Here is a 24,490-nt window from a genome sequence, read left to right on the forward strand (position 1 = left end):
TGGACAGACATGAATTCAGAAAGATGCAGAAAACTGATCCAACCTTAGTCAAACTTCTCAGTGCTGCGGATAGTGGTTTATCCGATTCAAAGGGGTATAAGATAGGGTGGGTGAATGGGTTGTTGTACAGAATCTCCCCTCATACTGATGACGGGGACCACAGTACTGTCGTAAAGCAATTGGTGGTTCCTCAGAAATATCGACAGCAGTTGTTGACCTTAGCCCATATGATCCCAACAGTCAGGCATTTTGGGGTTAGGAAAACACTTGCTTGAGTTTTGAGAAACTTCTTTTGGCCCAAGGTATCCCATGATGTGAAGCATTATGGAGCCTTGTGCAAAACCTGTCAGAGATTGGGAAGTGTACCCCGAGGACACCCTTTACCTCCTTTACCTATAATCAGGGAGCCCTTCCAGCAGGTAGCCATAGATATAGTTGGACCCTTTATATTTCCCAGTAATACAGGAAAAAGATATATTCCGACTCTCGTAGACTTTGCAACTCGTTATCCTGAAGCTGTAGCACTCTCTTCTATAGATGCAGAGCATGTCGCTCAGGCCCTGATGGGCATATTTCGAAGGATAGGTCATCCCCAAGAGGTTGTAATAGACCCAGGGAGCCAATTTGAGAAGGAATTGTTACAGATATTGTGGGATAAATTTGGAATGGATCCCTTAAAGACTACCCACTATCATCAGCAGACTAACATACTTGGTGATAGAAATAATGTAACTCTCAAACGCCTGTTGCAGACGTATGTGCAGTCAGAGGGGAGGGACTGGGAGAAGGCGCTGCAGCAGCTTGTGTTTACTTATAGGGAAATGCCACAAGACTGTTCTGGGTTTTCACCCTTTCAATTGTTGTATGGCCACAGGGCCAGAGGATCCCTGGATCTAGTACGTGAAAGCTGGGAAGGAAGTTTTATTGATCATGAACAACCCATCCTGCAATACATGGCAAACATACAGGAACGGATGACAAGGTTAATGGCCTTAATGCAAGAAAGCCACCATGTGGCACAAGATCGGGCATCTGAAGGGTATAACCAGAATGCAAGACCCAGGGAGTTACACCATGGTCAGCAAGTAATGGTGCTTATCCCAGGACGTAAGGATAGATTGCAGGCTACCTGGGACGGCCCTTACGTTGTGGTGAACCAGTTAACCCCAATGAATTACCTGGTTGTCCTGGATACGGGTGGCCGACATATCAGGACCGTTCATATTAATCGTCTGAAAGCTTATGTGGAAAGAAATGTAGCAGCAATGGTGGTATGCTGTACGCCCATGGAGGACCATGGGTTAGGATTGGAGGCAGTCCAACACAGGAAAACACCTAGTGCTGCTCAACATTGGGACATGGGGAAAGTGTTAAAGGGGACCACCACCCTCACTCCACATCGCACCTGGTCCAGGTCACATGGCTGGTCCTGGACTAGGACCCAACCCTGCTCCCTTGATTTAAGAAGGGGGAGGTATGTGACAGAATGGACTGTCCCTGGACCATTCTGACAATATTGTGCTATAGTTCTTAAACAGGGCCAGGTGTGATGTTTTATTTGGGACCAGTCACTCACTGTAAATACCAGAAGCTTGGAGCACCTGGAGCCCCTCTGATGTCACAAATGACTATAAGGGGTTAAGACAAGGAGTGATGGACCATCATCCCCCCTCACCTAAGGATTAAGTTCATCAAGATCCCTTTGTTCTCCCCTAGGACTGAGTCAGACACTGTGGCAGGGTAACAGCAGGGGGGATCTCTTCTTGACTCATCTCTGTTACAGATCCACATTGAGCTCTACCAATTAAGGGAGACCTTTTCCTAAGACCACCCACTGCAGGAGGGACTTTAATGGTGGAAATTGGGACAGTTTGTAAAAAGAGAAGACAAGAGAGCTGGGGGGTGATTTTGCTTCTAGAAGCTACTGGCCTTGGAGTCTCAGCTCCTGCTAGTGTGCTTAGGACTGTGCCTGGGAACATGGTGGCTACTGGATTACCAGCTTCTCTTGGGGTTGCAGACTTGTTTGCTCTGCCTGGTTTATGCTAACCTTCTGGACTCACATACTTGCTGACTCTGTTATACTGAAACTTCACCAATCTCCTGTGATCATGGACAATTATACTGCATCTGGACAGGACAGTGAGGGAGAGTGCTGGCAAGTGTGATGGTAATCTGATGTCTATTGGGACCTGGTGTTATATTGCTAGTTCCAAATGTGTTTATTTATAGCTGATTTAGAGAGCTTGTAGTAAGTAATTTGCTAATAAATATATTTTTATATCTTATTCTGTCTCCTGTCTGCATGACCTGACCCAGAAGTCCCGGAGTACACTCTGAGATTAGGCTCTGTTACTCCGGTTCTTCACACCCCTTATGGGGCATACACATGGGACGATTTAAGCCTCATTTCTAAGCCATCTGACCAGATCATTCAGAAATGAAGCACAAATTGCTGTGTATGCCCAATAGCAATATCGTTGCGTGACCACGCGCGTCTTTATTGCTGAGCTAGATTGTTCAAGAATGCTTGAAATATCTGGTCTTCGGCCGTGTTCTCTCTATTGAGAACATATGCAGTGACAAATCTCTCAGCACACATCAATGGTACAGCGATGTGTGCTGAGCAATCTGTGCTTAACCTAGGTCTCTCCGCAAAAACCCTTGTGTGTGCATTAGTAACTAAATTATACCACTTCTGTACAAAGGCTGAAGTACTTTTGCTTCATAAAGTTGAACAAAACGATTTAATGTAAATAAAGATAAATATGACACAGCTTTACTACTGTCACTAACCAGCATCCTCTCCTGCAATGCTGCTGTATGGAGGGGGAGCATCTGACCCAGCCTGGGGATTTTCAGTAGGCTCCTCTTCATTCTGTAACTGCAAAACACAAAGACAAGGTAAAGAAATAGCAAAACACAGCAGTTTTTTGAATATTGATCAGAGAAAAAGATCTGTTTCTTTGGGGGGGGGGGGGGGACGACACTAAATTCAATGAAATATTAAAAATTTTACAGTCTGGAAATATAGTATCATCAATGCCTTGCACTAATAAGCCACACACTGTAAAAACACTGTATGAACAAGGACATTTGTACGATAACAGAAGTGCGATTCATTTTGTTTTAGATGTATAGGTATACAGGTGACATGGCAGAAATTCTGTATGGTACGCAGCATAGTTAAAAGCCCCGGTAACGGTACACAATATGGGCCAGTATACCTTCAGCAATATGCTTTCTTACCAATATATTATATGGCTCTCTATTATCAAAGTTACATTTATATTGATTGAAGTAAAGGACTTAAAGAAAGACATTCAGACACATGGAACTGCAAACAACTTCAGGATATTTTACTGAGTAAAACAAAACTGTTCTGACATCAATAAAGTGTGAAACATATCCCAGAACAATTCAAAATACATAAATCATGAAGTCTCCTTGCTGAGTGGTCCATAACATTTCCAACTTGTCCGTTTAAACCAATGGTAGACCATAAATTACTTCTACGCGATGGCTGCATCCCACTAATTTTCCACCACACACACGATAAAATTTGAAAAAATAAAAAAGATTGATGTTTGGCCACTATACCATATGGCAATGTGCGCAACCAAACATTAGGTGGCACATTGCAAAGAATGGAAACATCTCAAGGAGTTGAAACGTTATCACGCCTATAGTGGCAGAAAAGCTGCCTTGATATTAAGGCCTACAGCCCTTGCCATACACTGAGCAAACATGTATTTATTTATTTACAGTTTCTTATATAGCGCAGCAGATTCCGTTGCGCTTTACAATAGTAGAATACATGTATGGAATTCTTCTAGTCTATTAAGACCACGTTGACTGAACAAACATTATTTCTTGCCACATTAACGCACTGTCTGCTCAAAGCCACATACAGTATATATGTATATAAAGGTGGGTTTGTTCCAACTTGGACAGATGTAAACTTGGCTGAAATGACACCGTGAGCCTTAGGGGGGGTACACACCAGAACGATTAGGGCTCAATTCCATCAATCTGGATCCAATTCCGACCGATTGGATGCAGATTGTATGTAGATTGGGCATGTTTAGATCCAATTCCGATCCAATTCCAAATCGATGCGCGTCCCCGCTTTCGTTTGGTCGTTTTACAGATCCTACCTGCTGCTGGCAGGATCTCTAAAAGATCCATTCAACTGGATACAGACTCAGATCGGACTGGGATCAGATTGGATGCAGATCGTTAGCAGATCGTGCAACCATCACACAATCTGCTAACAATCTACTAACAATCAGGATCGTTCTGGTGTGTACCAGGCCTTACTAATGTGAAGTGAATCCAGTCCTTTTATAGAGAAACAAAAGAAAGAATACTCTTTGGAGGTGCACTATTAAATAAAAGAGGAATGGTGTTTCTAGTATATGGATAACATTTAACTTTTATTAAATATAAAGAAAAAACTCTTCTATCATCACCTTTCATGTTAAAAATAAAATTCTGTTACATGCTGACTTGAATCGGGTTGGAATAATTAAGTCGACCATAAAATGGTTGACAGTCATTACGTCGACACAGTTAGGTTGACAGGGGTCTAGGTCGACATATGCTTTAGGTAAACACGGGTTAGGTTGACAGTCAAAATGGCTTTTTTTTACCCGAATGTTGACACAGTCAACATGGACACAATTTTAAGTGCACCGCGTCCCCTCGCATGGCTTGCTGCACTCGCCATGCTTCAGACACGTTGCTGTGCTACACTCGGCACACTATTTTATTCTCCCACCATGCCCTAGTTGATGGTAGGGCATGAAATACCGCCTGTCAGCACATGTCGGCTCAAAAAAAAAAACATCGACCTTTTGACTGTCGAAATTAACCCCTGTCGACCTTCCAGCATGTTGACCTAATGACTAATGACCCATCGACCATATCCCCTTGAATCACAGGCTATAAAACAATTAGCCTGGCATGCAGACAGTTTTCTTTTATCCATATTTAATAAACTTGAAAATTTTCACCTACATAAAATAAAAAAAACACACAATGAGCACTCAAAGCTTTTCTTTAAGAGCGCGCCTTCAAAGAGTATTCTTTCCTTTCTCTTTATACTGCATATTTATTGACTCTAGGGTACACCACCACACGGCATAATGAGCTGAACTACCCAGGAAGTACTTTGTCATTTTGTTTGTTTGTTACATTTTTTTCGAAAATATTTTTATTGCAATAAAAGGAGAATTACAATAAAGACTAGCATTAAACAATAGTAAAACGTTTGCATTCATTTTCTTATTATTTTCTTATTGTAGTAATAATTGTATTTATAGTTGGTTTGTTACTTATTAGTATGGACTAGTGTGGAACCAAATCTATACTTTAAAAAAAATACCGGCTAAGTGAATAGAACGTATAATAAAATTATGAATGAATGCAAGCATCATAAAATAGGATGCAGATATGTGGACACTTGCCACAAAAGACACACATACACACACCCACATATATTTTATAGAATCGAATTGATTGGTTGCTATGGACAACATCCAATCTGCAATAGAACTCACATCTTAGTAAATTTACCCCTAACAATCATTTATAATAATTTAAATTAACAGAACAACTGTAGTTAGGGGATCTAGAGTGCACCCCACCCGAGTTTCTTCTCTCTTTCTTGTTGATAAAATAAATTTACCCCTAACAATAAAGTTATTAGGCTTTGCAATTATTGATTTGAAATCTTTCAATAAAACCAATTTTATACTCAACATAATTAAGTCATTTTCAGAGAAATGCACAAACACAAAAAACGAAGCACTTAAGCATTAGCACTGGATGTGTCCCTGGCATTAAACATTTTGAATAAAAACACTAGTTTAGACGCCTTTTCAGTTCCATGTCTGTTTCAAAGCTCTCGAATGAACTAAACCAAAATAAGAAAAAATATTTCTACACTAGCTGAAGATTTAAAAATATTTTGGGCGAAGCTTAATGCTAGGCAGACTTAAGGCCGCCATACACTATGCGATTTGGCCCCGATTTCACCCGATCCAGATGGATTGGGCAGTGAAATCGGACCAAATCGCAGGTTTTGACACCCGGTCCGACCCGATGCGCGGTCCCGTGCGCATCGGGTCAGAGTCGGGACGTCGGACCGGCTGCACATAAGATAAATCTTATGTGCAGCCGTGGGGACTCTGAGGATGCCGACGAGGGAGGGGGGCGGGAGACGCCGGCGAGGGAGGGGGGCGGCAGGGGGAGCCGGAGCAGGGAGATGTCATGCTCCGTCCGGGTGGGGGGGGGGACACGCCGCTAGTAGTGCGGATGCTGCGGGGGACACAGGCGGCAGTGACAGAGCCGGGCGGGGGGAGCCGGGAGCTGTCAGCACTGAAAAAAAAAAGCCCATACAATGAATGGGCAGCCTGTGATTGGCTGAGCGCTCGCTCAGCCTGTCAGCAATTGGCTGAGAGAGCGCTCAGCCAATCACAGGCTGCCCATTCATTGTATGGGCTTTTTTTTTTTTCAGTACTGACAGCTCCCGGCTCCCCCCGCCCGGCTCTATGTTACTGCCGCCTGTGTTCCCCGCAGTGTCCGCACTACTAGCAGCGTGCGTCCGTCCCCCCAGCCGCTTTGCAGCATCCCCCGCCCGCCACCTCGATGTCCCCGGCCCCCCTGCTCGCTCCACATTGCAGCTCCCCGGGAGTTGCAAATGATACATCGCATGCGATGTATCATTTGCAAAACTTGGCACATCAAGTGCCAAATCGTGTGTCCCCCTCCCGGGGAGCTGCAGGGGGAAATCAGGTCCGACTTGTCCTTAGGAAAAGTCAGACTAATGTTTGGGGGCCTTTAGCACCTCTCTTATCTGAATCACCTTCCTTTAACTCTGTTCTGTTTGTGTGATTTTATTGCATTGGTTCAGCTTACTTGTACCCCTTTTACACCAAAATCCCTGGTCTTTTAACATGGGAGTTTCCAGGGTTGGACCCAGCTTCATACCCCATTAATACCCCTTTTACACCGCCGAAAAATCCGGGTCAGCGGCGGGTCAGACCTGGATCTTCGGCGGTGTAAATCCCTAACGCCGTGTCCCTTTACACGGGACTTCTACCCAGGTCCTGACCTGGGTAGAACACGGCTAGGACCTGGGTAGAGGGCGGTGTAAATGGGAACGCCGGGTCGGATGACACGGCTCCCATTTACATGAATGGGGAACATCCAACCTGTGGACCGCAGCATCCGCAGGTTGGACGGGTTGTCAGCCTGACAGTCACTGACAGCCGGAGCTGCTGTCTGCTATACCCTGCAGACCGCAGCAGCAGCGGGGGAGGGAGGTGAACGGATGCCTGTGTGCGGCATCCATTCACCTCCTGTGCGACGGCGGGGGGAGTGTGCGCGGGGACTGGGGGCAGCCTAGCAGCTTACCTTAGTGCTGGGGCTGCCCCCAGCAGCGTTCCGGTCCGGCGGCGGCACGCGGCGGTGATTGGCGCTTGGAGATGACATCGCGCTGTCATCTCCAAGCTCCAGGGGGGGCGGGCGCGGGTCGGGCTGTCCGCCCGGTGTAAATGGCACTAAACGCCGGGTCGCACCCGGCTTGAACCTGGGTCTAAAAACGCCGGGTGCGACCCGGCGTTTTGGTGTAAAAGGGGTATTACACAGCACTGTGACCCAGGTCTGCGCCGTTTACACTGAACCTGGGTCAGCACTGCTTTTCCCTATGGATGACATTAAAAATGTCTATTTTAGGATAAACTGCCATCCAACTTTCCCTCAATGATTTAAAATAAAAATTAAAAGACATGACAAGTTATCTTTGAAAAATGTTGGTTTGTTTATTTAGTAAAATATTTTTCAAAAAGTTTTATTCATTGCTCAAGCGCACATAGCGGTATAAAAGTGCAGCATCTCCCATGTGCTCTCCCCAGCCCCTTCCCCTGCAGCCGCAGACCGAATGTGCTCCCCCCCCCCCCCCCCCCCAAAAAAAAGAAATAATAATAATATAAACGATACTGCATCCAATTATCCAATTATGATTTCTGTGTGCACTGCCCGTATCCTTCCTGGCTGCTGTCTTGCCACTGCAGCGCACTGTGGAAAGGCATCCAGCACTTCTGGTATCCTTTCAGCACTACCCAGATGTCCCAACCTGGGTTGGGACCATTTACACCGCCCATGACCCAGGTCCAACCAGTGTTCAACCCTGGTCAGGACCTGGGTAGGAGACCAGTGTTACTGGACCTGGGTTGACCCCTTTTACACCAACGCTGACCTGGGTCCAACCTGGGTTATTCCTTGGTGTAAAAGGGGTATTAGATAAAGACCACAAGCAACAATGAATGTGGAACAACACCAGAGATTCCACAATAAGCTTTTTTTTTTTAAGATTCTACATTGTTGTGCCTGTAGTCACAACATATTAAAAAAGCCAGAGTTGTATTTAAAAAACCAAGGTGGTTTAAACCAGCCAGCCCCAACTGGATACCTTTAATGGTTTTCTTTTGCACACTGTATTCCCAAGTTACTTCTAATGCTTCATCAGGCCCAAGGTGTAATTACAGATGTGAGTGGATGAAGGTGTTATGAAACAATTTTCTGAATGGCTTTTTCTTTGGGGGGGGGGGGGGGGAGTTCTAATGGATGAAGGCGTTCTAGCCTACGGATCGCAGTAACCAGGTTATTCTAAATTTTGGTAGTCTCTGGATAGGTTTGTGGATCAAAGTCTAATTATAAAGTTCTAGTCATACAACTTTAACTCTTATATATCAGTTTCGTATATAGAACAGCTCAGCTTTTGCAGTAAACCAGTAGCAGTAATGACAGGCTAAATACAGCATTTACAATGCTCCTTATGAGTTTGCTCTTTTCTTCCTACTGTACTGTATATTGTAACTTCAATTTACTTAAATTACATGTCACTTCAGGGGAAAAGGAAAACTATTTCAGATGCCAAATGGCTTTTAAATCCAATCTGAGAAATATATTGTACATAATAGAATTTAGGCAAGATGAAGTAGTGGAGAGGCATTGTGATCAGATGTTTACTCTAGGTATTGTCTGAATTTTCAATGTGACCCAGCTGGATATGGTAGAAATAAAAGTAACATGTGACACTGCTGCTATCACTGAGCGGGATGCGGTCAAAATACCGACAACCATTGATCGACGGTCAAAATACCGTATTTGGGCCCAGCTTCAACCTGGGTGCGAACCGGCGTTTGTTACCTTTTACACTGTAATCTGCCCCAGCCAACTTCACTGCCCCCCACCCCCACATGGCGGAGGCGGTTCCTTAGCCGGGCGCTTGGAGATGACATCATCTTCGAGCGCTGGGAAATCCGCCAGCTGCTGGCTGGCAAGGTAAGCTGCTGGGCTTGAATGGATGCCGTACACAGGCATCCATTCACCTCCGCTGTTGTCTGCACAGTACAGCAGCGTAGTACAGCAGACAGCAGCAGAGGCTGTGTGCGCCCCCAGCCCAACCTCCATGTTGGAGGCTGGGCTTCCCCGGATGACCCGGCATACCCGTTTACACTGCCTATTACCCAGGTCCTAGCCGTGTTCTACCTTGGTCAAGACCTGGGTAGAAGTCCCTGGGAAAGGGACACGGGTTAACCCCTTTTACACTGCCGCTGACCTGGGTCCACAAGGGGAAAACCCGGGTTTTTGCCACAGTGTATTATACATTACTGGGATTCTATTTGTACAATCAATTTTTGTTCCCATCCACATTAAGATCAGGGATTTCACAAAGGTGATCATGTTATCTACAATATGCTGTTACCCAGAAATGTCACTTTCTAGAACAGTGGAAACCTTTGTAAACCAGTCCATGTAATATAGCCGTGTTGGGAATGATTGCAATGAACATGTTGCTGATATGGCTGGCAGGCAGATAGAAACCAACAGAGCCAGACAATAGCACACACCTGCTCCTGTTCACATACTGTACCTCTGTTTTCTATTGCACAGAGGTTTCTAGTATCTGTTTCCTTCAGCCTGGTTTCTTCATTGAAAACCATTTTTTTATTTGTCTTTATTCTGCACACAACTTCTTCATAACCTGATGCTTTTATAGGAGCTGGTCGTGAAGTAACATTTGCCATTAACTCAATCTTCTCATCCCAGCTCCTTTCTCTCATCCATAATTTAGTAACCTTGCAACTTAAACCGAGAGCACTTAGCTGCTAACTAAGCAGAAGCTGTGCATCAATCACTTGTTTGCTGCATCTTTTACATGATCTAAGCAGCTTCATCTCCGCCACCAAAAAAAAATCTTCAAACGTATAGCAAGAAGGCAGCAGAAGGAGTGGGAGGGGGATCCAATTAATTAACTCTTGGATACCACACTGTCTTGTACAGCGGCATGGGGGATCCTGTGTAAAGGTAACTATCAGTGCTGTACCAGCTGCATGTATGGAGGACCACTTTCCACGTTATACGCCAGCCAGATTGCAGTGTGTGTGAAAAGCAAATTACTTGTATACAACAACAAATAGCATAAAGCCTTAGCCCCACACACTGCATAACAGCTACAGTACATGTGTGCTGTATACAGTCACGTCATCTATATACAAGACATTTTTGTTGGTCTGTCCTTTATGCACGGCAAGAGTTTTATGCCTAGATCCACCAAATTTGGCATGGCGGTAAAGTTTCACCAGGATTATGTTTTTGTCTAGGTATGAACTTCATTAGAGGCCACACAGTGTTGTTACATACATAATGAGGTCATGGGGTCAAATCTCACCATGGCCCTAACTCTGTGGAGTTTGTATGGTCTCCCCATGCTTGTAAAGTTTTCCTCCGGGTACTCGGATTTCCTCCCACAATCCAAAATGTCCTGGTAGGTTAATTTGCTCGCAACAAAATTAACCCCAGAATGTCTGTGTGCGTGTACATGTGGTAGTGATTGTAAGCTCCACTGGGGCAGGGACTGATGTGACTGTTCAAATATTCTCTGTAAAGCGCTGCGGAATATGTGTGCTTTATACATATGTATGGATCAAAGGATAGACAGACATTAGATCTACAAGCATTAGGTCAACATGGGGAATGTGGACAGTCAAGAGGTCAACATTGTTTTTCACCCGAATGTCAACACAGTCGACGTGGGCACTAAAAAAGTGCACCGCGTCCGCTCACCATGCTATTTCATTCGTCTACCACACCCTAGTGGATGGTAGGGCATGAAATACTGCCTGTCGGCACATGTCGCCATTAAAATAAAAGTGAAAAACCCCATGTTGCCCTTTTGACTGTCGAGTTTCCCCATGTCGACCTAATGCTTGTGTCGACCTAGTGACCGTATCCAATATAAATATCTGAAAATAAATAATAAATAAAACCATGCTACCCATTTATACTGGAACAATCATGAATTACATGCCAGCATGTCACCTCATTTTAATAATAATAATTCATGGGTATGATAAATCAACAACACACACTGTAAAGCTGGGTACACACTAGTCACTACACTCCATGAGTGATACCGTTAACGATTTCTATAGAATTCCAGATATATTGCATACACACTGAACAATATCCTTCATTAACATCACAAGACCCCTGGTCAAAACATCATTCACAGTATAGTCAACATTAAGTTGCATGTACAGATGATGAAGGAAATCAAATAATATAGCGGGATTCAGTACATTATTAAGGATATCATTGCCATGTATATTGATACATGTATGCACCTTTACACTCACATGGATAATACACACACTTTCACTATCCTAAAATAAACACGGTCAGTCTCATGCATACTATACACATACTGGGGGTTATTTTGGTTCACTCTTCCTAACAAATTCCTTCTTAGATGGACAAAACCATGTGCAAGTGGGGCAGATGTTACTTGTGCAGAGAGAATTACATACCTCCCAACTGTCACGATTACAGCGGGATATCCCCCGATCTTCGGGTCCTGTCCCGCTGTCCCACCCGCGGCAGGCATTGTCCCGCTGCGGGGGGTGGCAGTTGGGAGACCCCACAATCTAATAGAATAGACGCTGTGCGCAACTTCTTTGCATTCTCCCCATTTTTCACGGGACTAACTACCCCGTTCATCGAACAGCTGCAGGCTAAGCTCACTTGTGACACTGCGCCCCCGAGTTCTGACCCCTAGGGGACAGTCCTACTACATTTTCCACGCTGTGCGCATAACATCTATTCTCGTATGAAAATGAGGCCGCGGCTAATTAGCATAAGCCTCACCCTCATTTGCATACGCCCCACCCCCTTTTCGGACGCTCGCGCGGCGAAGTGTCCCTATTTCATCAGCAAAGAAGTTGGGAGGTATGGAATTAGATTTGGGTGGGGTTTTACTTCAGTAAGTAAGATCTATATTGCAGTGTAAAAATAAAGCAGCCAGTATTTGCCCTGCACAGAAACAAAATAACTCACCCAAATCGAATTCTCTCTGCACATTTTACATCTGCCCCCCTGCAGTGTACATGGTTGTGTCCATCTAAGAAGGATTTTGTCAGAAAGAGTGAACTAGAATAAGGCCCACTGTCACAGTGTCATACAATGCCAGGTACAACTACTAAAATCTCACGGATGAGTGTTGAAAAACTCTGCAGTTAGTACACAACTTTACATTCTCAGTAATTTGCAATCTCCTCCAATGTGCGGTGTTCGATCACTTCTCCAACTGCCACATACAGCACTTTTTCAAATGACTACAGACATCATCCCTCTGTTGACATTAAATAGTGTGCATTCTTAGCATTTAGCGCACTGTCTGATCTTACAGGTCACCCTGCAGGCAGCTGACCTGGGTGCCTTAGCAAAGTGCATAGCAGGCTCCTGAACAGCTCAGCACTTCATAGATTCAGCTGCAACAGTTCAATGGAATGGGGTCGTAGGTAAGAGCAATAACAAAATACTACTCAATGCTTACCCCAAAAGCAGCATTGTGGACCACCAGATGATCAATGATAAAGAGGAGGGAATACTTAGCAAAATATCCATCTTTGAAGATGACAAAAAACTATCCAGGGTGATTAAAACAGACAAGGAGGTCTCCAAGCTACAGAAGGATTTAAATAAACTAGATCAGTGAGCAGAAAAAAAAAATTTAAAATTGATAAATGTAAAGGGGCATACACATGGGGAGATTTGTGGAGCGTTCTGAGGGATGCTATATCCCCTCAGAATGCTCGGCAAGATCGCTCAGCACACAGTAATGTGTCAGCTCAGTGTGCTGAGCGATCTGTCAGGGCCAGTGTTCACCAGTGATAGGGACGAGTGGGGCCACACATCACTCTTGCTATGCCCCTACACCAGGGGTTGGGAACCTTTTTTTGTGCCAAGGGCCATTGTATGGGGAAAAATCCTTCGGGGGCCATATGTAAAAATTTCTCTTACAAATTGTCCTGCTGCAGCCGTCCCACGCTCCGGCGGCTGCCGCTGAATAGGACTGACTGTCTCCGGCTGCTGTTGACTAAGAGGAATCTCACGGCAACTACCGACCTATCGCGAGAATTCCCCTGTACTTGATTCCTGGCAAAGCCGCCAGGTGGGCGGGCCACTCAGACCTTCTACAGGGGCCGCATACGGCGCCCGGGCCTGTGGTTCCCCACCCCTGCCCTACACACTGAGCAATCGCTTAGAAAACATCCAGGGGTATACCCGATAAACGTTATTTAGTCCAAAGTGGAATTGAAGTAAAAAATGATGCACATAAGTCTTCTTTCAACTTAAACTACTATGTAGCACTAGCACTTACCCGTAAATTGCACAATATTCCTGTGACACTTATAAATGCACACATCTACACCAAACAGTGCATACACAGAAAAATAATAACATACAAGGAATCGACATGTGACGTAAAAGACACAACCATGCCCCCCCAACGATGGCTTTCCTTGACTAAACCATTCTGTAACTATAAATTGTGTAAAAAGCAGATTTGTATTTTTAGTTTAGTGTCACATATGACCTGATCTGCTGAACTGACCTGATCTGCTGAACAAGGTGATAATCATCTCTCACACAAAGGTGTTACATGGTGCCCTGAAAAGAGCTTCCAGCACACTCTATTAAAACTTCAACATTGATTAATGTCTTAAAGTGATGCCTCTAAAGTGTTGGGCAGTGAGGCATTATACACACATTAGTTAAAACAGCAGGCAAAGGGTTACAGGGTCTCTCATAATGCAGCATACCACCGTGCTTTGTCAAACTGTCAAGCATATCGATCGAACATGCGTACACACTTCACTTTTGTTCCGATATGGAGCCGTCCTGTCGGATGAAATATTAAGCAGCAAAGAACCTTCGACCGACCGACCTAGGACGGCCAAGAGCGTTTTTGGCCGTTTATCGGTCGCACAGCAGCAATTGGGACAGCGTACACACCTATACAATCGAACGGCCGTTTGCCCCCAGATTGGAAGAACGGCCCGACGATTGTATATATGTGTACCCAGCTTTACCTCCTTCTAGTGTCTTGTGTCACCAAGTACATAACATGTTAGAACACTGAACCTTAAGATACAAAATTCAAATTAGGATTCCTCTCTGAAGCAAGGAATTGTTGAACCTTTCCATAAAGCACATAGATAATAGATTGGTACGGAACGGATAGTATTATACAGGTTTTCTCCACAATTGGCGTAGCCAGCAAAATAAGGAGCCCCCTTATTAAAAGTTCAACTAAAAGTTAGGAGTTCATTTTCTTTCCCAATGCAGCACCCTTAAACTGGTTCCGGCTGATAGATAGAGATAGACAATCAATAGGTCTACCCCAAAAAGTTGACATGAAATAGGTCAACAGGGTCAAAAGGCCGACATGAGTCTTACTTTTCTTTTTTTTCCCCCAAACGGTTTGTTTTTACTTCACCATCCAGGTCAGCATAGAGAGAGAGAGAGAGAATAGAACAGTGTGCAAAGGGTAGTGAACACCGAGCCCAGAGCATGACATGCGAAACGAGCCAGGCGAGGGTACACATTACACTAATTGGGAGTCCATGTCAACATTGACCCAAAAAAAGTTGAAAAATCATGTCTACCTTTTTATGTGTTGACCTATTGACTATCTATACACGGTCTATCTAATAATCTACACCCCCTTCAACAGCACTTCTGTAACAAAGTGTGCAAGGCCCACCCAGACCTATTGGAGTAAGGCTGCACACTGGCGGACATCCGCTGCATGGAATGTGAACATAGCAACTCATTCTTCCAAATGATCAGCAGGCCAATTATTATAGGTGATCACGTGAAAATAACCAGAATGTTATACCAGATCGGTGTACCCCAACACACAATACAAACTGACCAAACTACCTACTCTGCACACAATTCACTATTTCCAAATTTCCCAGAGTAGGCATCTTTCAGCTATTAATTCATACAGCCTAGCTGTGTAAAAGTATAGAGAAATGTGAAATCCTGGAGCAGTGAACTTACTATTAGGTGGAATTGGTTGAGTTAGTAGATTATGTAATGTACAGGGCCGGTGCAAGGTTTTTGGGCAACCCAGGCAAATCTGCTCCCACCACCACCATTATTATAATTTCTAGTACCTCAGGTGATAGTGGTATCTTAAAAGTTAAAAAACCTGTAGTTTGCATTAAGTTCAAGCAAGGATGCCTCTCAATCATCTCCCCCCCCCCCCCCCCCCCCCCCCCCCCCCAGAAGCTTAGAGCAGGCCCTGACAGCACACAGTACCACCTTGAGCCCTATCCATAATTACACCAAACTTTGCCTGAACAGTCTCCACAAGGGATTGGGGGATTGGTACTAAATCCCACCGGTCAAAATCCCGAAAAGGGGGGGGGGGGGGTGGGGGGGGATGTGGACACCCATAGAAGGAGAAAGTGTCAGGATTCCGACTGCCGGGGTTCTAACTGCATCCCCTCCACAGAACACAATTTATACCAGCCTAAATCCCCAGCCCTCCATTTATAGCAGCCTAAGCCCCCCAGCCCAGCACATATACAGGCCTGAGCTTACCAGCATACCACTGCAACAGGTAGTGACATTAGACCACTACTATACTATACTATACAATGAAGTCAGATAATCCCAATTAATGGTGTCACTGGAATAGACAGCAAATCTGTAAATGAGGCTGCAGTAATAACATAGTATTACAGAATCCTGTGTGTCTAATCTGCAAAAGCTGATGCAAAAAAAAAAAACACACTGCTAACATCTGTCCAATCCTAGAGCAGCAGGGGAAGCTAGAGAGAATATGACAGGGACACATATGACAACCAGGCGACATTACTTGTCATCATAACAGTGATTTTTGAACCTAGATAACATCTGAATGTGTATATGGTTTGCTTGCAAGCAAAATTGCCCATGTTCTGTTATTGAGTACTTCAATCCATGTTTCACTCAGGAATATCTCATACTAGGTTGCCACAGCAATTGTGATATCAGCAAAGATCCGTAGGAGGAGACCATGAAACCAAGACAACCAAGCCCAACAAACAATGCCTGGATACCACAGTACAATTAGTCACAGCAGCACTTGGAAGTGCCATTAAAGAATATGGCTTAACCATAATCCATGATTAATAATTCAAAAGCTCACATTACTGCAATCCTCCTTTCTACAATATATGAACGTTGGTTTCAATACTGTGTAATGGCAGATTGCAACACCGGGGTATTCAATGTGTGCAGATGTTTCCAACAGTCGGAAATGTCAGCACTTGTCGACAAGAGTTGGTCGAATTTACATTTGACCTACTTGATCTTTCCAACGGTCTTACATTTTCACACAGCCGGAAAACCAGTGGATGGCCGAAAAATGGCCACAGATAATTATGCGCCCGTTTTGACAATGTAAATTCAACACATTTTCCAAAAACTCGAATCTGCATGGGAGACCATGGTCGTATGAAATTGATGCGTTCCAATATTTCTGACTATCGGAAATATCAGACATTGACTACCCCCTAGTGCTGCATACGGTTTCATATTCCAGCTTTCCACAAAGTTACCAGCAGGTGTAAACTCGTGGCTGTTTCTAATTTTTTTTTTCCATTGTGGGAAACATTTTTTCTCTTTTAAGATTGGTCCTTACTGTACATCTATACATCTTCCTGAGGTGGCAGGGTTTTTTTTTTTGCACAGATATATTAATGTGCTCAATACAATTACACACCGTTTACTCACATCCAAAAATAAACATAGCAATATGACACACTGACAATACAGTGAGATCATGTAGCGATGGGGTGAACTGTACATGCTGTTAGGTCTTTCAATTAGGTGCAAAAAAAAAAGGGAGTTGTCCTATTAGTATCAAATTAGTTGCCTCAGTGAAGTATATGACTGGGTACACACCAACACGACTGACTGTCAAGCAGAGACAGGGCGGTCAATCCAGATAAGCATGTACACTTACCGATTAGCCTCTGATGTGTTGGTCCAGAATCACAGCCAGTTGGGCATTTGAAATTGCCCACCCAGCAGTGACATCAGACCCTTCACCAAGTGCAATAGCCAGATGCGCCTGTACCTATAAAATCTTCAATTGGCTCTGTTACACAGCAAACACGCAATCTGTGAACTGCGTTCAGTCATATTGCTTATATACACCACTGATCCATTAGCAATATTTTGCAGTTCGCTTAAATGGGTGATATATAACTTAGTGTGTACCCAGCTTAAGACAAAACTGAGCCAACAGACAAAGTACATCTGCAGCACAGTGGACTGCTGCCAAACCCTGCTAGGTTCTTTGAAGGAGATATCTTGCTGCTCTGAGATTAGCAAGGCCAACTATTTATAGCCAGGCTTTCTACCTCAACTACTCCAACTTTGCTTCCACTCACATTTGACACTAATTTGTTGATGTACACCATGCCAATGTATAGAATTACAAAAGAAGGTTCCTCAGAAACGAACTCCGGTAGTTTTAACTTTCGACATTTGGCTGGTCATCAGTGTCACCCTACATTTATAATGACTGAAGCCATTTTGAGTTGGAGTTAAATATGTTGTTACATACTGTATAAACAGTAGTATATTAAGAATAAATGAAGACTCATTCAAAATAAAAGCCTGCAGTTTAATACAGAAAGACAGTGTAAGAGCAAGATGTTCTCAGTGGTCAAATTTATTTAGTCCCACAAGGCCACAGCCCACCCATAATTCTAAGCGTCCAGTACTATAGGGGCATCCCCAAGCAGTCTTCTGGTTTCATACCATTCTGTATTTTTTAGGTTGTCTCTAATCCTTTTATGGAAATCTAATGAAAGAATGGAAACATAATACCCCTTTCACATCGCACAAAATTACCAGGTTCATGCTGGTTCGACCCGCTCATTGGTGAGATGTGAAAGGGGTTACCGGTTACAGCTAACCGTTAGTAACACGGCAATACAAACCGGGTAAAAGAAGGGTTCTTACCGGTTTGTTGTGCATTGTGAACGGAGGAGGCAGCGCTTAGATCAGCGCCAGCTCTAAGTGCTGCCTCCTACCCCTGCCCCCAATGATGCACCATCACACCCCCACATAATGTCAGCGAATCGGCAATATTGATATGATCTGTGCAGACTGCAAGTCCCGATGGGACCCTGCATTTGCGGTCTGAAAGCAGTATAGAATTTGAGTGTGTTTTTAGTTATCTAGGGTTGTCTCTAGCCAATCCATCTGAAAAATGTAATGGAGTTTCTCTTTTAAAAAGAGTAAGAGGCGGCGGCCTTGGGGAGCTCCATCCCTGCAGGATAGTTTTGCTTGCGGCTGCATGTATAGCCAATAATAATGCAACCAGAAACAGCGTATTAAAGGGCACTTCCAGATACAATGCAATAGTCTAGCATCTGGGTCACCACATCGAGGACGTGCTCCTGAGGAGGGCACGCCTGCCAAATGTTGTCGATGAGATCAGTTAGTTCGAAAGTTCAATTAGTTTTTTGGAGATATCTATAATGTATTGAAATTGCCTTACTAGCCACATTTAAAGATCTCAATGTACAACCTACATTGTTATACCAGTCTATTTCAGAGAAGTGAACAACCACTGTATTCGTGTAGTGTTGTATTTGAAAATATGCCAGAGGGTAGTTACTGAGCATTGGCAATTTTTGGGCATGCTTGTGTGAATGACAATTCTTTTTGACGAAGGGTCAATCACACAATCAATATCTCTAGTCCCCCGTCGCTGAAATGCCGTAAATGGAAAACCGCTGAACGGGACCCACTTGGCCGCTATATGTCGCCCAGCACTTGTTTATTTGGAGGTCTGAGAGATTATTGATGCATATTGTGGAATACATAGGTGTCCTCCCACATCTAGACTCGATAGGTTATTCACAACAGCAGGATGAGCGAGGCATGAGTGAGCATGAGTGAGCATGAGTGAGCATGAGTGAGCATGAGTGAGGCAGAAGTCCTTGTGCAACTCTCCGAAGGTCAGGAGAAATGTGCAAATAAGTCATATAGAAGGGCTGTTTAACACGCAAGGAGGCAAGAGGTCTACTATTGTAAGCGCAACGGGATCTGCTGCGCTATATAAGAAACTGTAAATAAATAGATGTAGGTGAACGACCATGTGTAACATGGTCACTAAAGATGTAAGAAAATTGGTTTGTGAGCAGATTTAGCAGAAGTGCACAGCTAGTGATTCAGCATCTCTCTTAAGGATCTTGAGAGACCCTTTGTCATAGTGAGATGTGGTTCTTGTGGGTGGAGCGCCATCAGAAAATACACTGTCCAGCTTTTTAATGATGCTGATCTGCTTATATTCCTCTGCTGAAAGCATTCTTATCAGTAGAATCTATTTCCATCTCCTTCTAATTGAAATGTATTCTAGTTTATTCAATTTTATTGTTGTGCAAATGTTATTCTGCAAAAAGTCATCGTCTCTTTGCGGTAAGCGCTATAAACACCACAGGGCTGATTCGGAATTGTGAACAAAGCACCTGGGCAAAGGGAAGACACTGCAGATGGGACAGATTTACTATACAGTAGGGAGGAGTGTGTTTTAGCCTAATGCATACCTTCCAACATTTGATCCCTGTGAGAACGGACAGTACGCGCACCTATGGCTCATGCTGACGTTTTGGGGGCATGGTCTAGCAGAAAGGGGGTGTGGCCTGTACTCTGTGGGGGCGTGCTCAGCAGCTTCATGAGCTGTGGCTTATGCCTCCAGTCCCTCTGGCTGCAGGAATAGATGCTCCCGCGATAAGCGGGGCAGTTGGGAGGTATGCTAATGCGCGATGCGCACCGTGCATTTTGGACTACAGTACATCACATATTAGTTCAAAACGCATGTGATATGCTAAAGCAGTGTGCGTTTTGAACTAAATGCGATGCAATCTAGTTTAAAAAAAAAAGAAGTTCGGTCAGCACATACTTTTTGTACCTTGCCTAATGATGTACGCGGAACCGTGCATCGTATGGTAAAATAGCACCTTGTATAAAAGATATGCAACATATTCATACTGTTGTCACTAACCAATAACAATTCTGTTACTGACCAAAGACCGCTACACATCGCAGTTATTATTTTACAACACATATGCTTCTAGCCTCCTGTATTACTTTGCAAAATACAGTAGTTATTAAAATAGAAGACCTATAACTGGTGTGGAGAAATAATATCTGTTGCCAGGCACATTATATTTACCCGCTTTAGTAAGGAGCTGGTAACCATAGTGACTTGCAGTTAATAGATATTAGTGGTCAGCAAGAACAATCACTGCTGTGCACTTTAAAGCATGTGCAGAGTAACGGAGCCTACACACGCAGCAATAAACAGCTATTTTGTAAGCAATAGGACTTATTTCGACTACATAGCTTAGAAATTAAAAACACATCGCTGCATGTGTGGGGCCCATAGCGATGCGTGTCCCCACACAATGCTACTGCCAGGATTAATCTAGTCAGATCGCTTAGCAAGAGACTGCACATCTCTCGTGTTTTGTGTAGTTGGCGATAGCAATCAGTGATCTGCAAGTACCTGCTTAACTTAAATCTTCCATTTTTAAATTACTTAAAATTCCCATGCTTAATCACTGGTGCACATCACTGGTATTATCTGAGCAATCTAGATTCAGTAAGAAAGTTATGTCTACTGGGGCCATGGCTGCCGTGTGTGTGTGTGAGTGGTAGATTCAAAACTTTCCAGGGTGTCAAACCTTAAATAAATGTCCATTCGCAACACGGACAGTGTAATGGGGTGGGGGTTGCAGTAAAAAAAAAAATGGAAATCGAGATCCCTCAGGTCAGGATCTCGACACTGGAATCACAACACTTCCAGAATTTCCACACCAGGTGCCGGAAACCTGACAAAAAAAAATAATCCCAGGCCTAGTGCTCATGGGTGTAGTCTATCTTGCAGCATTTAATAAAGAACAGAAAATGATGGTACTTATGTAGTATCTGGGCTGCCGATTTTTTAATTGTATGCCTTAGGTTAAGGCATACAATCAGATGCCATGCGATGCGATATCGCATCGCATACGACCATATCGCATGCGATGCGATGACCCGATTTTTCCATAGGATTCAATGTTAAAATGGACTGAGTCCATTTTAACATGGAATTCAATGGGAAAAAGGGGTCCTTTTCATACCCCTACTATCCAAGTGGGCATGGAGTTGGATATAAACCTGTGGCAAGCGTAGCGAGCCACCGAGCCCGAAGCGTGGCGAGCGGCCGGTATTCTGTGTCCACTCGCCACGCTTCGGGCTCGGTGGCTTGCTACGCTCGCCACAGGTTTATATCCAACTCCATGCCCACTTGGATAGTAGGGGTATGAAAAGGACCCCTTTTTCCCATTGAATTCCATGTTAAAATGAACTCAGTCCATTTTAACATTGAATCCTATGGAAAAATCGGGTCCATCGCATCGCATGCGATATGGTCGGGTGCGATGCGATGCGATGGACTCGATTTCAAAAACGGCAGCCCAGTTACTACATAAGTACCGAAAATGTGTACTGGTGACAGCAGGGATGAAGAAGAAACATTTATTAAACACAATATTATAAAGAGATCATAATCTCACTGCACATTTACTTTGATAATGGGTATTCTAAAATGATTGCTCATCAAAACTGTATAGAGAAAATGTTTCAGCCCTCCAACTTTCTCCTCCCTTTGTGCTGTGCATTTGAATACATAAGAGTCATTATAAAAAAGGACACTGTATACAATTGGATCTCCTAGTGGAGTAAAACATCTCATGCCCCCGAAAGAATTCATTTAAATAGCTCTGTCGTCTCAATAATACCTCAAGTGGACGGCGCTGTTCTGTGGCAATTTACAGTGAAGGAGCTACAGCCAGCGAGCAGCTGTGCTAGACAGCTTAGGTGGGATAGTGTACAGAGATTCCTCGGTGTGGCCAGCTGGTCCCGACAGTCTCTTCTATGCTTCACAGTGAGATGTAGTGATAGGGAATGTTTGTTATACTACAATCTTTTTTGTGTTATACTGAATGATAGTGATAGGGAATGTTTGTTATACTACAAGCTTTGTTATCCTCCAGATAGTAGTCTACCATTATGTTAAACATAAAGGGGACAATTTACTAAAATGACAGCTCTATTTCACATGGGATGTTGCTATGGGCAACCAAACAGATACAATTATCTTCTAGAAGGTGCTAAATAAGTAGAACCTGCATCTACAATAGAACGCTCATCTTAGTAATTTTACCCCTAACAAGCAAAATATATTAGGTGTTCATATGATTTATTTGAAATCTTTCAATAAAACCAATTTTAGACTACCGGTAAACCTAATTACAACATACAAAAGTAATGCAGCCCACACACGCGCCGATGCCGGCGGTGCGATGCTGTACGATGGGGTGCACGCTCCCGCGGCACCTCATCGTACAGTACAAAAAGTATGTGCTGCACATACTTTTTGTACTAGCTTTTTCTAGCACAGCATCGCATGCACATCGTATGCACAAGGCATACGATGCGATGTGTGCTAGTTAAGCCCACAACGCACGCTGGAATCGGTGCGTGTGTGGGCTGCATAAGGTACTTGTTTCCTAGCACGGCGCCCATCGCATAAGATTGTATGCCTTAATTAAGGCATACAATCTTATGCGATCAAATACAATTGAAAAGATTTTGTATGTACATTATCGCATCTTATGAATCTCATGGATCTTATGCATCCATAAGATGTATAAGATCCATAAGATAAAAGATCCATGAGATCCGTGTTTGTTAAAACACTTTATGTGAAACAAATAAAAGGGTTTATTTAAGCATACACCTATTCTCATTCTTTCATTCATTCAGGGGTGAAGCGCAGAAAGCTTCCTCATATATTGCCAATTTCCACAGGCTGATCACCTGTCTATTTCTAGCAGCTAACACCGCACAGACGCACTTAGTGCGCAGTCTCACAAAACCCACCTGTAATATAACAATGAAGGTGCTGGCTTCACTCTTATGGAGCCCATACACGGTCCGTTGTGTACGGCTCCGTTCTGCACTATGCGATGCGCGCTCCCGCGCATCACATAGTACGGTACAAAAAGTATGTGCTGCACATACTTTTTGTACTAGGTACACATCGGATCGCAGTGCATGCACACTGCATGCACTAGGGATGCGATCCGATGTGTACTATTTAAGTCCCAAACGGATCCGTTAAACGGACCGTGTATGGGCTGCTTAAGGCTGATGGAGGTACTTGGGAATGCCAGAGGACCAGTACCACAACTCTGACAGCACTTGTTTACATTGTGGAGTAATTGTGGTGTTCCAAGGGGTTAATACCAGTTGAGTATAGACAGAATGGCAATCCAAGAGAGTCACAAAACCAAGGAACATACTCAAATTTTGGAAGTATAAAAGGTGACTGTACAAATGAAAAGGAGACCTTTGCTGTAGTGGCCTTGTAGCTAATGGCAGTGGGTTAATGTGTTTGCCGATAGATAATGTGGCATTTTTCCCCAGTTGCGCGCATGTAGTGAATGGCTTTACCTCAGAAAGTTGTTTGTGCTGATCTGGAGGATTCGATTATTCATCTGACCGTGCAAAAGAGCTGTTATCCAATTTCTTTGCGGAGAAGGCGAGCACACTTCAGAAATTTACTGACAGGATTAAAACGGTGTACGGAGAGCAGTGTCTTATATGGTGCACCATATTCCAGCGGTGTCAACATTATGAGGCAGGACGCAAAAGCATCAAGGACTAAATTGTGACCCAATGGAAGAGGAAACTGGAGAAACCAAAGCACTGGTAATTTTGCTGTATTATACAAAAATCACACCAATGTAGGCCAATTAGAGTATACTGCTGGAAGTGCGCCACAGTAGAATAAGGGATCAAGCAAAAGAAAGGATGACACTCCTCCAGTGTCTACACTGCGGGACTCAAGTGGGAATAGAGCATCTGCTTGTTCAAAGTCATGTAGGGGCTCCAGAAGATAGAGACCGGCTACTTTCCAGACAGTCCATGACCCACTAAGATATCTAGGGTGCTGTGATCGCTGTCCCCAGCAGCAGCAGCACCACCAACAAGTGCGAAAATGCGATGGGATATCGTA

General features: G+C 43.9%; 1 protein-coding gene across 1 annotated transcript in view; it reads right to left on the reverse strand.

Annotated features, from left to right (window-relative positions):
• The window catches only part of NDFIP1 (Nedd4 family interacting protein 1), a 59,909-nt gene that overhangs the window by 23,152 nt on the left and 12,267 nt on the right, over positions 1–24,490 (reverse strand). Inside the window, exon 2 of the mRNA XM_083181932.1 lies at positions 2,794–2,881. Coding sequence (XP_083038058.1) covers positions 2,794–2,881 — 88 coding nt within the window. The remainder of the gene's footprint in view (positions 1–2,793; positions 2,882–24,490) is intronic.

Source organism: Crinia signifera, chromosome 4 (genome assembly GCF_055691185.1).
Source record: "Crinia signifera chromosome 4, ASM5569118v1, whole genome shotgun sequence".
In the NCBI taxonomy this organism is placed as follows: Eukaryota; Metazoa; Chordata; class Amphibia; order Anura; family Myobatrachidae; genus Crinia; species Crinia signifera.